At 38.6% G+C, this 17,339-nt stretch overlaps 1 protein-coding gene across 1 annotated transcript in view; it reads right to left on the reverse strand.

The window, feature by feature from the left end:
• Positions 1–327: 327 nt before the first annotated feature.
• esyt1a (extended synaptotagmin-like protein 1a) overlaps positions 328–17,339 on the reverse strand; it is a 43,988-nt gene continuing 26,976 nt past the window's right edge. The window contains exons 14-31 of the mRNA XM_061985949.2: positions 16,763–16,834; positions 16,614–16,700; positions 16,359–16,508; positions 10,453–10,635; positions 10,207–10,383; positions 10,054–10,136; positions 9,943–9,991; positions 9,783–9,872; positions 8,899–8,994; positions 8,760–8,831; positions 8,608–8,694; positions 8,384–8,530; positions 5,784–5,890; positions 5,576–5,671; positions 5,363–5,494; positions 5,153–5,258; positions 1,351–1,400; positions 328–1,281 (exon numbers count right to left, since the gene is read on the reverse strand). Coding sequence (XP_061841933.1) covers positions 1,254–1,281; positions 1,351–1,400; positions 5,153–5,258; positions 5,363–5,494; positions 5,576–5,671; positions 5,784–5,890; positions 8,384–8,530; positions 8,608–8,694; positions 8,760–8,831; positions 8,899–8,994; positions 9,783–9,872; positions 9,943–9,991; positions 10,054–10,136; positions 10,207–10,383; positions 10,453–10,635; positions 16,359–16,508; positions 16,614–16,700; positions 16,763–16,834 — 1,812 coding nt within the window. The 3' untranslated portion in view covers positions 328–1,253. The remainder of the gene's footprint in view (positions 1,282–1,350; positions 1,401–5,152; positions 5,259–5,362; positions 5,495–5,575; positions 5,672–5,783; positions 5,891–8,383; positions 8,531–8,607; positions 8,695–8,759; positions 8,832–8,898; positions 8,995–9,782; positions 9,873–9,942; positions 9,992–10,053; positions 10,137–10,206; positions 10,384–10,452; positions 10,636–16,358; positions 16,509–16,613; positions 16,701–16,762; positions 16,835–17,339) is intronic.

The raw sequence follows: 17,339 nt of genomic DNA on the forward strand, positions 1-17,339 counted from the left end.
ACAAAACTCTTGTCTCTTACTTCAAAAGAGGACAAAAATGCATTGCTGGGTACCAGGTTGTGCAACACGTGGGAATTACATCTCCAGAAAAATATTGTAGTGTAATATGAGACGGCTTCTATAAAACGCTTCTTTATTAAGTCTAAAATATTATTATCATATATTACATTTATAGTTACATTTACCATTATATTAATACAAGTAAGAATACTATATTTTTAAACTTTTATGTTTTCATTACTACCAAGACCTATCACATTTACAGTAATAGATTCTTGTCTATGAAGGTTTAAAATGATTATCCGTACAAAACAGATTCTCAAGTCGTTTTGGTTGATGGGAGTGCAAACTTTAATTAACAACTTCAAAGCTGATGTATACGATGTCAAAAACAGCAGTTTTATCTTGAACATTTTTCAAATACACAAGTGATGAAGTGATGACAGTCGTGCAACACAAAGTCCCCAGCACTTGTGTACTATTTACTCATTTCTTGTAATGGAAAGAGCTGCTTTGCATGGGAAAACCTACTTATAGAAGCTTGCGTTTAGCACTACGTATGCAAGAAAGCGTGCGTTCCATGTGTACCATCGAAGTCTTGGTAAAAGCACAGTGATTAGGACTGCTTGGAGTTTCATAGCTCTGATCACTTTGTAATACTTTCAGTTATAAAAGTAACATTTAGTCATAAATCTCTGGTTCAAACATATAAAACGTTGTCTGGAACATAACCCAATAACACTGTTCAAAGTTTTGTTGATACTTAAGGCAATAATAAAACGCACACAAAGCAATATTAAGAATTGGTTTTAAGACTGTAAAAAACAAAGCTCTAATCTCTTTCAGTCGAGTCGGAGGGTACAAATTTACACAGCATTGTCATAGCTTTGAATATTAACCACAGAATATAACTTTTATAGCCTTTTATAATATCACCTCTTATAATTGTATATACAAATGTTGTATTCTGTGCAACATAGTCGCATTAATAAATATCTATTCAGCCGCAATATTCTACTGAAGAATGTGTCTTAAGGATGCATCACAGGTAACGTTTCAGAGATGACAAGCTAGCTTCCTCGAATAAATACTGATGGACTGCTGTTTTGTGGAGCAGATGCTTTGTCTTAGTTTTTTTGGTTTCTTCAGCATAGATGGAAATTGCCATAAAGCTGAATATACAAACGCAAAAATCACAGGTCACAGAAGCAACACTACATGTTAAATAGTACGGGCGATCAGTGTTCATTCCTCTAGACGGACTCTGGTATCAAATCGTACCTGCAGAGAGGAAATAGAAAAGTTGTTATTCCGACGAACTTTGTGGCTAACAGAATTTTGGATCTTTACCACAGAGTGACGCCAGTCTTCAGGTCTATTTGGTCCAGGTCCAGCTGCAGCTGGAAGAAGGGAAGAATTATAAGCACTTGTGTGTGACTGTGTACTTTCAAACATAGCTAAAAATGCACGGTCGTAGACAACCATAATGTATCGCACATGCCATTTTTTTTTGCCCTTTATGTGAACACACAGAAGCACAATTACACCGTATTTGCTCTACACAGTGGAGAAGTTAGTCAATTCCACGTGATCGAAAGTAGTGATTCTCAACTGTTGCGTCACGGCTTTTTATTTGGTAGAATATGAACGAGTAGAGTTGTTTGTACGACTCTTTTATTTGAACAATTAAAACATATAGTTCCATAACAGCACTGGTGCCAAGTTCAGGGTAATAACCAGACCGAAAAAGCAAGAAGCTATCAGTGCTTTAATGGGTGCTTAATGAATGGAAACTCAGCCACCTGCAACAAGTGCTTGGTGGTGATATTGGGCAAGTTTGGTAATGTAGCGTCCTGACAGAAGCAAACAAAGTCTGACGCTCGTTTTAAACTTGCACGCCAACAGCAGCCCTTATGAGCCAAGCGGCGTGGCTCGGTTTGTAGAGCGGCTGTGCCAGCAACTTGAGGGTTCCAGGTTCTATTTCCGCTTCCGCTATCCTAGTCACTGCCATTGTGTCCTTGGGCAAGACATTGTGCCACCCACACTGGTTTAAATGTAGCTTAAATATCTAGATAATGGGTTCCACTATGTAAAGCACTTTGAGTCTCTAGTGAAAAAAGCCCTAAATATATATAATTCACTTGATAAACACTGTTAGTGTCGCAGTGCTAAGCAAGCCAGTACCAGTGATGGTGACAGCAAGCGAGGTTGCATTCAGGAGCACTCAGAATTATGAGCATCAAACACCTCAAGTAAGTTATTTTTTGCACGTTCTCTACGTTCTGAATTGCTGCAATAATGATGATAATTAGTTGTATTTCAAATTTTTTAATGTATTCCTTAGTTATCGTTGTATTCATAGAATTAAAATATTTAAAGGGGAACATTATCACAATTTCAGAATTGTTAAAACCATTAAAAATCAGTTCCCAGTGGCTTATTATATTTTTCGAAGTTTTTTTCAAAATTTTACCCATCACGCAATATCCCTAAAAAAAGCTTCAAAGTGCCTGATTTTAACCATCGTTATAAACACCCGTCCATTTTCCTGTGACGTCACATAGTGAAGCCAACACAAACAAACATGGCGGAAAGAACAGCAAGCTATAGCGACATTAGCTCGGATTCAGACTCGGATTTCAGCGGCTTAAGCGATTCAACAGATTATGAATGTATTGAAACGGATGGTTGTAGTGTGGAGGTTTAGCTCGCTCGTCTGCGGGAACAAACTGCCGCCATTGCTTGCCGTGCTACCGAGGTCCTTTGTCCCTGAATTGCTCACACACTCCGGCAGATTTGACTTTATCGTTGGAAATGCATCTGCTTTGAGTGTCGCAGGATATCCACACATTCTTGCCATCTCTGTCGTAGCATAGCTTTCGTCGGTAAAGTGTGCGGAACAAACGTCCAATTTCTTGCCACTTTCGCATCTTTGGGCCACTGGTGCAACTTGAATCCGTCCCTGTTCGTGTTGTTACACCCTCCGACAACACACCGACGAGGCATGATGTCTCCAAGGTACGGAAAACAGTCGAAAAAACGGAAAATAACAGAGCTGATTTGACTCGGTGTTTGAGAAAATGGCGGATTGCTTCCCGATGTGACGCCACGTTGTGACGTCATCGCTCCGAGAGCGAATATTAGAAAGGCGTTTAATTCGCCAAAATTCACCCATTTAGAGTTCGGAAATCGGTTAAAAAAATATATGGTCTTTTTTCTGCAACATCAAGGTATATATTGACGCTTACATAGGTCTGGTGATAATGTTCCCCTTTAAATTACTTGTCTGTTCAACTTGAATGTCATGGGAAAAAAAAGGCATTGTTGTGGGTTCTTTTTCCCGTTTGTTTTCCATTTTTTTTGGTCACTGCTCAAGCACCAGCCCTGTTTTTTAAGTACTGATTTGGTACTACTATTGGTTCAAATGTAAACAATATACATCATTGACAATGAGAACCGATTCGCAGTTGCAAGCTCTTTTTTAATCACTCATTTCAATAAACGAGAGAATTGTGCAAAATTTAGTTGATTTCAATTCAGACAAGGCAAAAACCTAATTTTACTTAATGGCTGGGCTACTTTTTTCAACAATGATATTTATTTTACTGCTCTTTTATATATCGCTATTGTTCACTCTATAATCTATTTACTACTGTTTTAGGAAGACAGTTTTAAGATATGTCCAGGGAAAACAGATACAAAACTTATGTTAAATAATGTGCACCGTCCCTGTAAAAGAAACCAATAAATAAAAAGATAACTACAATATTTTCAGCCTTTTATTAAACTAAATGAGCTAACAAAAATATTAGAAACCGCTTGCTGTAAGACACACAACAGTTCTGCGCCACGTTGATTTAATGCTTTGTTAAATGAATAAACCTGTTACAGTGTTAAAGGGGAACATTATCACAATTTCAGAAGGGTTAAAACCATTAAAAATCAGTTCCCAGTGGCTTGTTTTATTTTTCGAAGTTTTTTTCAAAATTTTACCCATCACGTAATATCCCTAAAAAAAGCTTCAAAGTGCCTGATTTTAACCATCGTTATATACACTCGTCCATTTTCCTGTGACGTCACATAGTGATGCCGATACATACAAACATGGCGGATAGAACAGCAAGTTATAGCGACATTAGCTCGGATTCAGACTCGGATTTCAGCGGCTTAAGCGATTCAACAGATTAGGCATGTATTGAAACGGATGGTTGTAGTGTGGAGGCAGGTAGCGAAAACGAAATTGAAGAAGAAACTGAAGCTATTGAGCCATATCGGTTCAAACCGTATGCCAGCAAAACCGACGAAAACGACACGAAAGCCAGCGACACGGGAGAAAGCGAGGACGAATTCGGCGATCGCCTTCTAACCAACGATTGATATGTGTTTGTTTGGCATTAAAGGAAACTAACAACTATGAACTAGGTTTACAGAATATGAAATACATTTGGCAACAACATGCACTTTGAGAGTGCAGACAGCCCAGTTTTCATCAATTAAAATATTCTGTAGACATACCCTGATCCGCTCTATTTTCCTGAAAGCTGATCTGTCCAGTCCAGTTGGAAATGCATCTGCTTTGAGTGTCGCAGGATATCCACACATTCTTGCCATCTCTGTCTTGGCATAGCTTTCGTCGGTAAAGTGTGCGGAACAAACGTCCAATTTCTTGCCACTTTCGCATCTTTGGGCCACTGGTGCAACTTGAATCCGTCCCTGTTCGTGTTGTTACACCCTCCGACAACACACCGACGAGGCATGATGTCTCCAAGGTACGGAAAACAGTCGAAAAAACGGAAAATAACAGAGCTGATTTGACTGTGTGTTTGTAATGTGTTTGAGAAAATGGCGGATTGCTTCCCGATGTGACGTCACGTTGTGACGTAATCGCTCCGAGAGCGAATATTAGAAAGGCGTTTAATTCGCCAAAATTCACCCATTTAGAGTTCGGAAATCGGTAAAAAAAATATATGGTCTTTTTTCTGCAACATCAAGGTATATATTGACGCTTACATAGGTCTGGTGATAATGTTCCCCTTTAATGAAACATGAGCATTATTGTATGCAGCAGAGTATATGTTGGATTCATACATTAGATTGTGCTGTTGTCACCAATGTTATGACCAGAGTGTACATGTTACATAACCGTACTTACTTTGCCAATGAGCTCCCTCTCTCTGCTCATGAAGGAGACGCTGTTCTTCACAGACAGATCCAGCCTCCTCTGTGTCGCCTCCTCCAGAGAAAAGTCAAAGTCAAACCTACAGAAAAGGAGAGTTTAGTGAGTCCTACATGTGTCGTGGCGCCTCTTTGACCGTCAATTGATGGCACATTTGACCGTCAATTGATGGCACATTTGTCTCACCTCTCGTTGAATTCTGGGTTGAGGTCTCTCTTCTTGGTGGCGGTTCTCCTCTTGGTGGTCGCTTTCTTGTCGGGCAGCAGGATGAGAGTAACGTAAGGGTCAGCCCCGTCCTTGGAGCATGCTGTCAGGCCTCTGCACACACGTACATGTCATGTTTACTATTTACTGTAATTATAATATCAAGTGACACATAAATATCATGCCACGTGATACCTGCACGCATGGACGGTGATGAAAAGCCTGCTTTCTTCTGTGGAGTACCCAATGGTGAGCTTCACCTGGCCAGATGCACTTGACGTATCACTGGCCCTAAAAGGAAATTAAATGTATGAAATGTAATGTATGTAGTGGCAGGCAATTGATTATCAAATAGACCGGCAGACAGCTGCTATCTTATCTCCGTGGAGAATTAATGACTCACATGGCGAATCTGTGCCTGAGGTCCAGATGGGAGGGATCCCACCTGGGAATGACTGTCTCTCCACTTCCGTCATCCCTGCGGCATACTGCCAACTGAGTGTCCAGGATCTGCAAGGCATATGGACACACATAATAATCAACAACTTTTGCTATGTTATGCTTTAAAGGGCCACACAATAACAAAATGTTTATTTTTGTGTTTGTAGTTTGCACTATATCAGATGTTTCTTTTATTTTCTTGTGTACTGAATAAAACAATTATTAGAAACCCCTCTCTGTATGATGTGGTAAAGTTTTGCACTACTTTCAAATAATACTGTATACATATTGTTAAATAATTAGCAATTCTGATAAAAGATCTTTATCAGCAGCTCTTGTTTTGGATTACACATATAGAGCTTGATTTACTTACACTTTGCGTGTATTAAAACACCTGCAAACTTGATAGTGTCTAAGTCTGTGCGCAGAAGATTGTGTCTCTTAAAGGGGAACTGCACTTTTTGGGGAATTTTGTTCATAATCCTTATGAAAGACATGACAACGGATGGATTCTTTTTAATGCATTCTAAATAATAAATAAACGTAAAGCCAATGGGAGCTCTCACCTGAAAAGAAGATGGCTGAGGATATAATTCGACAAGTAGGGACTGGAACTGGCGAGAACGACACGAAAAGCGCTTGTTCTCTCCCGGTCCCTCACCACATTTCTTCGCGAGGATTATGTGACATTTTTCACCTAAATGAGAAAAATGAACATCCCAGCAGTCGGCATCCTAATGACAGCAGACCTTGTACAGTACGTGATGTTTTATTGTGTTTGTTGGCTCTCAAAAAGTCTGCAGTGAGTAATAATCAGTGATGAAGAAAAAAAAGCCAATTTTGTGATGCGTTTTTTTAATTAATGTGCTGTGTATGCTTAAAATGAACAAAATACGTAAATAATAAATGTTATTATAAATGTGCCTGTTACTACATTACGTGTATACTTACATCATGTATATAAAACCCTAATGGTGTTTGGACATATTTTCAGGGGCTCTATTGGCAGAATTGAACGGCTTCCATAGGCTTCATTGTAAGCGGACATTTGATCGAATGTATTTAATATTTAGAATGCATTAAAAAAAAATCAATACATCCCCATATCTTTCATAATGATTGTGAACGATAGGCAAAAAAAACCGCAGTTGCCCTTTAAATGAGGAAAATAGCGTGCACAATCCATTTAGCCTCTCTGTCCTCATGTATATGCAGATTATTAGAAGACCCACAATACTGGGAGGAGAAGATGCAAATATAATCAATGTGATCAATGTCAAATGTGATCTATCAAGATTAAAACTTTTTTGCTTCTCTGTTTTGCACATCTAAAATGTTTGTGCAAACTAGCACAGGTATGCACAAATGGTTGTGAGAAAGGAGGCGATCTGGCTGCTGATTGACAGAGAGAATATTACATCTGTGTGCTTGTCAACATATTTATACTATCGGAAATAAAAATATTAGACATATTGTTGATTTAGCAATTATATTTTATCATTTTAAAGCTGCTGTATGACTTAAGAGACTGATTGAAACAAATTCAATTAATTTGTTTTGGTTTCTGCTGTTTTTTTAACGGTGTTCAATGGTGTCTTGAAATATGCATTTTCTTGCAACTGGATCATTCCAGATGCACCTTCAGCGTGCTAAAAATAGGTTACGTTGTCTAGATCACACTTCAAAAGATGGTTCATAATATATTTGTGAGCTACATGTCAACAACATTACAAAACACCACAGGTTGGAAACTATTCTGCAATAAATGTGGATGGAAAATTGTGTTTTTTTAGTCACAGCTGGTATAAATCCTCATTTAAATAGGGTGGTCTGCACCACGTTATGCTTGTTATCAATTGCACATGCAGTAGATCACCCGCAACACGCCCACTAATAGTAAACACAATTTTATAGTTTGCACGCACTATTTAGCACTTTTTATTTGGGATATCAGAAGATCAGGCCCACAGTGTAATAATTCTGTATGTTCATTTTAATATGCTCCTTTAAGTGATTGTTCATACTAGCATCTATGAAGTAACTATTAATACGTACAATATTGATTTCGATAGCATAAGATAAAAACAAATGGTGGCGTTGACATCCCTTTTAACGTTCATCCCTGCTTGGATATGCAAATATGCTGACCCTTGCCTTGTGTAGGTCAAACCTTCCAGCGTTAAATTATACAGCAAAAATAAGTATCTCATAACAACATTAATAATAATAATAATAACTGGGATTTATATAGCGCTTTTCTAAGTACCCAAAGTCGCTTTACATGTAGAACCCATCAATAATTCACACCTGGTGGTGGTAAGCTACTTTCATAGCCACAGCTGCCCTGGGGTAGACTGACGGAAGCGTGGCTGCAATTTGCGCCGACGGCCCCTCCGACCAACACCTATCATTCAATTCACCGGTGTGAGCAGCACCGGGGGCAAAGGGTGAAGTGTCCCGCCCAAGGACACAACGGCAGCGATTTTTTTTTTTTTTTTTTGGATGGTAAGAGGCGGCATTAGGTGCTGTGCGTATTTAACAGACTAAATATGCAGGCGGCACCTTGAGTGTCACCCTCAATAGGATCTGGCTCTCTGGCAGAGCTCCGTCCAGGGCGAGCCACCGGTCCAGCACCAAGTTCGGCTCAGCCATCACTTCCCTGAGGGGGAGAGTCAAGGACCCAAGAACCTGACCCCAGCTGTGGGACAGCTGGTGGAAGATACACATGCTTAGTTACGCTTCGACTGAATTACGCCATGTCTGTGCACCGTCACTCTGACTCTCACTTTCACTGTGAGCGTTTCATCTCTGGGATCTCGAACCAAGTAATGAAACGCTTCATCCCATCTCGGAGATGTGGATCGCTCGCAGACCTGATGGACAACAAGTTGATGGACATCAGTGGTCGAGTAGTGCGAGTCAAACATCTTTGCCTTACCTTAGTTTTGTGTGAGACATTTTTTAAGATAACCTCTGCTCCAACTTTGGGCTCCTTTCCATTTTTCTTCAACTGGAATCAACAATAAACGCCTAGATGTAGTTTTTTATTGGTCATGTGATAAGAGATGGGATCTTACCGATATGCCATGAGCACGCTCGGCATACACGAAGAGCACAGCTGCGGAAGGAAGAACTTTGTTTTGGAAGGACTGCTGGGATTGGTACTGCAGGATCTGTAGGAGCAGTAAAATGAGTTTTAATTAGAAGATCAGGAACGTAAATGCTATCAAATTATTATTATTTTAATCAGATTAAACACACTTTTGAAATTGGATTATTTAAGATTAATCACAGGTTATTACTCGCTTGCGTAATTTAAATTATTTAAAAAAAAAACTTATATGGACATGTTATACAAAAACATTTTATTTTAATTTTTTTAATTGAATACATGTCATTTATTTTCTCAAAACGTGCTAACAGTTTTGGCTAAAGTATCTTCAGGTTTTATTTTGAAGTTTAATTTGCCAGTGAGTACACCCATCCGAGTCTCCTCACTCATCTTTGGACTGACGTATGCATTGACCTGATCACTGACCGTATAACAACCGATGCCGCATTTCAAGTCACCATCCGCGGTTAGGGTGGTCAAAATAAAATTGCGTGATTAATCTGCATATAAAAATAATAAATGCGATCATTTTTCGTGCTTAATCACATGAGTTAACTTGTTATTTTTGAAATGCTCACTAACAAAGATTTTGACAGATTTGTGAACAACAATTGAGAGGAATAGGTATTTTGTGTGTATAGTAAAAGTAAAAGTCAACTCATGAAAAATAGGAGCAAAAACAAAAGTGTTGCATTTAGCGAGTAGTATAGTGATGACATAATAGCAACGTGTGCACAGGTTCTGGCATTTTTGCATTACTTTGAGCTGCATGAACTTGCCACATTTTGAAGAAAAAAGTCCTTACGAGCCACAGAAACATAGTAATGAATGATGATGCAGAAAGCAAACCTGCTCCATCCTCATTAGGTCAGACGCCCTGGGCAACCATTCTAGCAACAGGTGAACTCGGCCTGACTTGACATCGTTCAAAGTGTACCACTGTAACAAAAGCATTGTATGAATGGTCAAGATTCAGACAAAACGTGATTCGAATAAACATTCCACACACCGTATCGATGAATTGTGCGCTGATGATATCCCGCAAGCTCAGCTTGAATCTGCAAAAACAGGTTTGATTTACTAGTGTTAGGGCGTTATCAGAAAGGAAGTGAGGATGCACCTTCCCAGGAAGTCGTCTTGATCGATGTCCTTGTCAAACAATTCAAATTGGATCTCTTGACCAGGAAGTTGAGTCAAAATCACCTACAAATCACATGACTTTTGTGTAACATTTGATGATACACAATGTTTGTGTCAGAAAACAGGGTAAAACCTCATAAAGCTCATTCCAAATTGGATTGAGGTTCTCTTTGATGGTGTGGCTGCGGAAGGTGATGCCAGCCACACGGATCTTGACGTAAGGGTCACTCTTTCCTTTGACCATGCCCCCCATGAAGTTGTCCTTAGCGATCAGGTTTTGGGCCTCCAACAGATGAATTCGCAACACTCCCTGCAAAATGAAAATAGGAATTGCATTTTGCCAATGGTTGCAATTATTATATTTTTTTTAATTTTTTACCTCAGATGCAAACTCAGGGTCGGGTGTGGTGTGCTGCGGCCGTGAGGGTGGAGGTTTAGATAACCCACCAGAACCCATCGGGTTGAGCTCTGCTGTGATCCCCCCTTGACCCGGGCCTAACTCTGAGGCTAATGGGCGAGGAGAGGGTGTGGTGGGTGTGGCATCGTCACTTAGCCATAAAACCTAGAGAAAAACATTTGAATTATTTCGTTACCATTATTGTCCCATCACTAATATTTGAGTTACTTGTTACTAACGTATACAGTTGTTAATATTATTAGAGTGGTACCTCAACTTAAAAGTGCCCCAATGTGAGAGTGTGATAAGAGCTGTTTCTCAGATAATTGTTACGTTTAAAGTTGCAAGCAAAAAATGTAGTTTCAAACATCTCGCCATTAGTTGGCGTAGCAAATGTCACAGTGAACCCTGTAACATCCGCCCAAAACATCTGGTTTTACTCACTAGCATTAGCATTGTTTTTCTAAGCATGTGATGGAAGAAAGTGAGTGTGAAGGACAGTGCTCAGAAGAAGTGGACGATAGTCATTAAATTATAGAATAAAATCCTCAAACACATGACCGAGGGTGTCGCCAAGTTGGCGAAGCAATTCGAGCGTATCACTGCTAGTCTGCACCGTACTGAAGCAGAATGAGTCTAACACCAGCCACAATTGTTCAAGTAATATCTAAACGGCAAATATTTAACAATGAAAATACGGAGAAGCTGCTGATGGTGTGTTTGAAGGAACAGAAGCTGGAATGAGATACCAAAGAAGGTTAATGCTGTACATTACATTCATTCTTAAAACTACTGTAGATGTTCTATTTTATTGTTTTTATTCAATGTTTTTTTTATTTTTATTGAAAATTATTTTTTTTGTTTTAAAAGGCATTATACATGTTAAAATTGCACTGTTTTGGGGGAGCAGGGCAACCACCAATTGATTTCAATTAATTTAAAGGGGAACTGCACTTTTTTGGATTTTTGCCTACCGTTCACAATCTTTATGAAAGACAAAAGTTGTTTTGTGTTTTTTTTGCTTTTTAACATATGAAAATTGTCTCGTTCTTGGTGGCTAGCAATGCAGCTAATGCGAGCAAACAGTTCTACCACTAAATATTTTTTAAAATGCTATCAAAACCCGTCAACAATAATTCATTTGTTTCGTTCCGTAACCTGTATAATAACCAAACTGTAGCGACATTGTTATTGTAAGAGTGAACACTGAGTAATTATTTTTCTAGCGTAGTAACACATTAGCCGTAGAAGCTAACTACGGAGAGACATACGTAAACTTTTACGTCAACACAAAATGCGTTTGAGTTTTAATGCACAACACAATCTATACACTATATTGTCAAACTCAGTTTGTGCTCTACTTAAAAAAGTAACTGCAAAAATGTACTGAGCCTTTAATTGCTCTCTTTGTCATAGTTGATCTTCTGAAATATATATATTAATGTATATGTATATATATGTACGTATGTATGTGTATATATGTATATATATATATATCCATCCATCCATTTTCTACCGCATGTCCGGTTAGGGGTCGCAGGGGTGCTGGAGCCTATCTCAGCTGCATTCGGGCAAAATATATATTTATATACATATTAGGGGTGTGGGGAAAAATCGATTTGAATTCGAATTGCGATTCTCATGTTGTGCGATTCAGAATCGATTCTCATTTTTAAAATATCGATTTTTTTTTTTTTTTTTAATTCATTTTTACATTTTGTTTTATTTTATTTTATTTATTTATTTAATTAATCAATCCAACAAAACAATACACAGCAATACCATAATAATGCAATCCAATTCCAAAACCAAACCCGACCCTGCAACACTCAAAACTGCAATAAACGGAGCAATTGAGAGGAGACACAAACACGACACAGAACAAACCAAAAGTAGTGAAACAAAAATTAATATTATCAACAACAGTATCAATATTAGTTACAATTTCAACATAGCACCGATTAATAATCCCTCATTGACATTATCATTAGACATTTATAAAAAAAAATGAAAAAATTAACAATAGTGTCACAGTGGCTTACACTTGCATCGCATCTCATAAGCTTGACAACACACTGTGTCCAATATTTTCACAAAGATAAAATAAGTCATATTTTTGGTTCATTTAATAGTTAAAACAAATAGTTGTTAAAACATTGTCCTTTACAATTATAAAAGCTTTTTACAAAAATCTACTACTCTGCTTGCATGTCAGCAGACTGGGATAGATCCTGACATATGTATTGAATGAATAGAGAATCATTTTCAATCGGGAAAAAAATCGTTTTTGAATCGAGAATCGTGTTGAATTGAAAAAAAAACAAAAAAAGATTTTGAATCGAATCGTGACTCCAAGAATCGATATTGAATCGAATCGTGGGACACCCAAAGATTCACAGCCCTAATATATATATATATATATATATATATATATATATATATGTATGTATGTGTGGGAAAAAATCACAAGACTATTTCATCTCTACAGGCCTGTTTCATGAGGGGGGGTTCCCTCAATCATCAGGAGATTTTAATGGGATCATTCACATACCATGGTTTGTATAGGGCACAGAGTGGGTGGGTACAGGCTGGCGTAGGGGCGTGGTGATTGGCTCATGTGTTACCTAGGAGGTGTTTCCGTCTGTTGCGGCATGCTGTTACAATTTCGCTGCGCTTGTTGAGGGATGACAGGTCTGGACGGTAAATAATAAACAGTTTCTCTTTCAAGCATAGTTTGCATCTTTTATTACCACTATTGTAAGGTGTGCTGGATGCAAGAATTTGCCATGTTATTGAATATTCAACATTATTGTCTTTGAGGTCCCAAATGTGTTTGCTGAGTTCTGTGGTATTCCGCAGGTTTTGGTTCCTGAAAGAAGAATGGTTGGTAGATGTTATTTCTCAGGTTGAGAGTGACGTCAAGGAAGTTGACGGTTTGCTTGTTGGCTTCAATCGTGATCCGTAGGCCGTTCTCTTTGACATTGAGGACAGGGTGGACGCCACAGCCAACAAGGAAGCCTTCATCACATTGAAGGACCACAAACCCAACTTCGCAAATAACCCAACATGCCGACTAATAAACCCAACTAAATCTGAAATAGGAAAAATCAGCAAAATAATCCTGGACAGAGTCAACACAAAAATCAAGGACAAAACACCACTCAACCAATGGAGAAATACAGCAGCAGTAATCAAATGGTTCAACAACATCCAAGACAAACAACAGCACAACTTTATCTCCTTTGATATCGAAGAATTTTATCCTTCCATCACGCAAGACCTACTGACTCAAGCACTAGACTTCGCCTCAGACTACGACTCAATCACAGGCAACGAAAGAAACATCATCATCCACGCAAAAAAACTCCATTCTCATCCACAACAGTACACCATGGCAAAAAAAGAACAATGCAATATTTGACGTCACTATGGGAAGTTTTGACGGAGCAGAAACGTGTGAACTCGTTGGGAGTTTCCTCCTCTCCCAGCTCGCTAGCCTCAATCTGAACTTTGGTATTTACCGTGATGACGGACTGGCAGTGTGCCGCGCCTCGCCAAGGAGCAGCGAGAATACCAAGAAGCGCATATGCCAAATTTTCAAAGAGAACGGCCTACGGATCACGATTGAAGCCAACAAGCAAACCGTCAACCTCCTTGACGTCACTTTCAACCTGAGAAATAACAGCTACCAACCATTCACGAAACCCAACACAACACTCCAATACGTGCACCATGACAGCAACCACCCACCCACCACCACGAAAAGAATACCTACCGGAATTAATAAAAGGCTATCGATGCTGTCATCTAGCAAAGCTGAATTTGACCAAGCAACCCCCCCGTACCAAAAAGCCCTTGATGAAAGCGGATACAATTTCACCCTCACCTATGAACCCACGCCAGGAAACCAACCAAAAAAGAACAGAAAACGAAACGACATCATCTGGTACAACCCCCCATACAGCAAAAACGTCTCAACTAACATTGGACACAAATTCCTCAATCTGATTGACAAACACTTTCCCAAAGACAACACCCTAAGAAAAGTATTCAACAAGAACAACATTAAATTGAGCTACAGCTGTATGAACAATATACGACAAATTATCTCAAACCACAACAAAACAATTGCAAATGAGCCGTCGGCCCCCGGACAGAGCGACTCCAAAACCAACAAAGGCTGCAACTGTCGAAAGAAACCTGATTGCCCTCTCAACGGGGGGTGCTTACAAACATCAGTTGTCTACCAATCTAAGGTAACACGCAAGGACATTAACACATCCGACACATATGTAGGATTAACCGAGGGAGAGTTCAAAACCAGATGGAACAATCACAAGGCTTCTTTCAGGAACCAAAACCTGCGGAATACCACAGAACTCAGCAAACACATTTGGGACCTCAAAGACAATAATGTTGAATATTCAATAACATGGCAAATTCTTGCATCCAGCACACCTTACAATAGTGGTAATAAAAGATGCAACCTATGCTTGAAAGAGAAACTGTTTATTATTTACCGTCCAGACCTGTCATCCCTCAACAAGCGCAGCGAAATTGTAACAGCATGCCGCCACAGACGGAAACACCTCCTAGGTAACACATGAGCCAATCACCACGCCCCTACGCCAGCCTGTACCCACCCACTCTGTGCCCTATATAAACCATGGTATGTGAATGATCCCATTAAAATCTCCTGATGATTGAGGGAACCCCCCCTCATGAAACAGGCCTGTAGAGATGAAATAGTCTTGTGATTTTTTCCCACACATACATATATTGCGCTCTACTACGGTATCGAGCACTATTTTTTGGATAACCTTATTAAGACATATATATATATATATATATATATATATATATATATATATATATATATATATATATATATATATATATATATATATATATATATATATATATATATATGTATATATATATATATATATATATATATATATATATATATATATATATATATACATACATACATACAAATATATACATATGTATGTATATATAGACAGTCAAAAATAAAAATATTATACATCGCTACTTAACAGAGTTATTTTCTAATTTTATAGCTGCTGGATTACTTAAACGGGTCATAGTATGATTTTTTTTATACATTTAAAACACTTCCTTGGGGTCTCACAACATGTAACGGTGGTTCTTTGATCAAGATTTTAACAGAAAATAATTGAGATGGAGATATCCCCTGACGTTACCAATTGGAAAAAAGTCCCAAATGGGGCAAATTCCAAACAGATCATTTGGATTAAGTATGAAGGAAGGCAAGATAGTTTTATAAATATTTTTGCAATGCCTCTATGGTTTGAGTTTTCGGGACTTATACAGATCCCAAATATACAAAACCAGGTTCCAATAGATAAGAAAAGTTGGTTTTGCATAATAGGTCCACTTTAAGGGACTGATTAAAACAAGTTCCATTGATTTGTTTTGCTGGCATATTTCTAAAATGCTGTTTTTTTCATATATAGAAGGAAAACTTCTTGCAATATGTATTTTCTTAAACCAGGAACATTCCAGCGCAAGCCCGCAGTTAGTATCAGCATCTCCTGGGGCGCATCTTCAGTGCGCTAAAAAAGTGGATTTCGTTGGAGATGCACTGCAGGCCTGCTTCTAAAATGCCCATAAAAAGTGGTACATGTCTGCTGCATATTTTAAAACATAGCAAAACGCCACAGGTAGGAGCATGATAACATAAATGTGCAGTAAATGAGTGTGTCGATGTTGAAAGCCGCGTAGTACACGCAAAGTCCTTATTTAAATAAGGCGGTTTGCACAAGTTTTGTACTTTGTATCAATTGAACATGCAGTCTTGGTAGATCATTAGTAGATCAAAAGTGTTTATAAGGACTACAAACCCGTAGAACAATTTTGATGGCGATGCGGCTAGCAGAACCAGAATTCTCTAACTGGAACCACTGGTCCATGGTGAGTTCAGGGGTCCCCAGAAGGCGAGCAAGAGGGATGGTCAGGCTACCCAGGGAAAGAGATCGGTCATCATCCTTCACCTGATTGACACACACAGCAAGAACAGGAGGGGGAGAGGAAAACAATCCTTATGCTCCAAATTGAAAAAGCTAACAAAAACATGTTTTAAAAATCAAATCTCTTACTTGAATGTCAATGTCTTGTTTGCGAGGATCCTGAATGAAGAAGGTAAAGGCATCCTCCCACACTGGGTTGTTGGTCCCATAACAAGTCTGCAAAATCACTTTGTTAGCTAACAGTTTTATTTATTGCAAGGATAAATAGTTACTATTACCTTGCTTTCTCTGGTGGTATCCTGAATGGAAATTTGCGCCATAGGGCTTGGGTCCTTATTGGCTTTTCTCATCTACAACATAATAACATAAATTAGCGCTGTCAAACGATACATTTTTTTAATCAAATAAATCATACTTGTGAATTTTGGTTCATCATGATAAATCACAGTAAATTATTCGCTTGCATAAATTAAATCATTTCATTCATATGTATGTTCATAATATTTGGACAAATATGCAATTTTGTTGTCAGAATGTCATACAGGAACTTGAATGTACATCAACAACAGTTTTGTTTTAAGTGCCAGTTTATTTTGAAGGGAAATTTGCCAGCGAGCACAGCAGTCGGAGTATCTTCAGTAATTTTTTTAACCGGTGTATGGGGATGCAACAATTATAGATTTTTACTGTACAAATATAGTCCGAGTAATAATCACGGTTTTCTCGATCATCAGGCATCGATTATTTCACAACAAAAAATGTATAAAACCACGTAGATGTTCATTAGGGGCTCATAGAGTGGCCGTCTTGTGACCGGACGGTTACCGGTTCAATGCCAGCCCAGCGAGTTCATGT

This window comes from Nerophis lumbriciformis, linkage group LG01 (assembly GCF_033978685.3).
Source record: "Nerophis lumbriciformis linkage group LG01, RoL_Nlum_v2.1, whole genome shotgun sequence".
Classification (NCBI taxonomy): Eukaryota; Metazoa; Chordata; class Actinopteri; order Syngnathiformes; family Syngnathidae; genus Nerophis; species Nerophis lumbriciformis.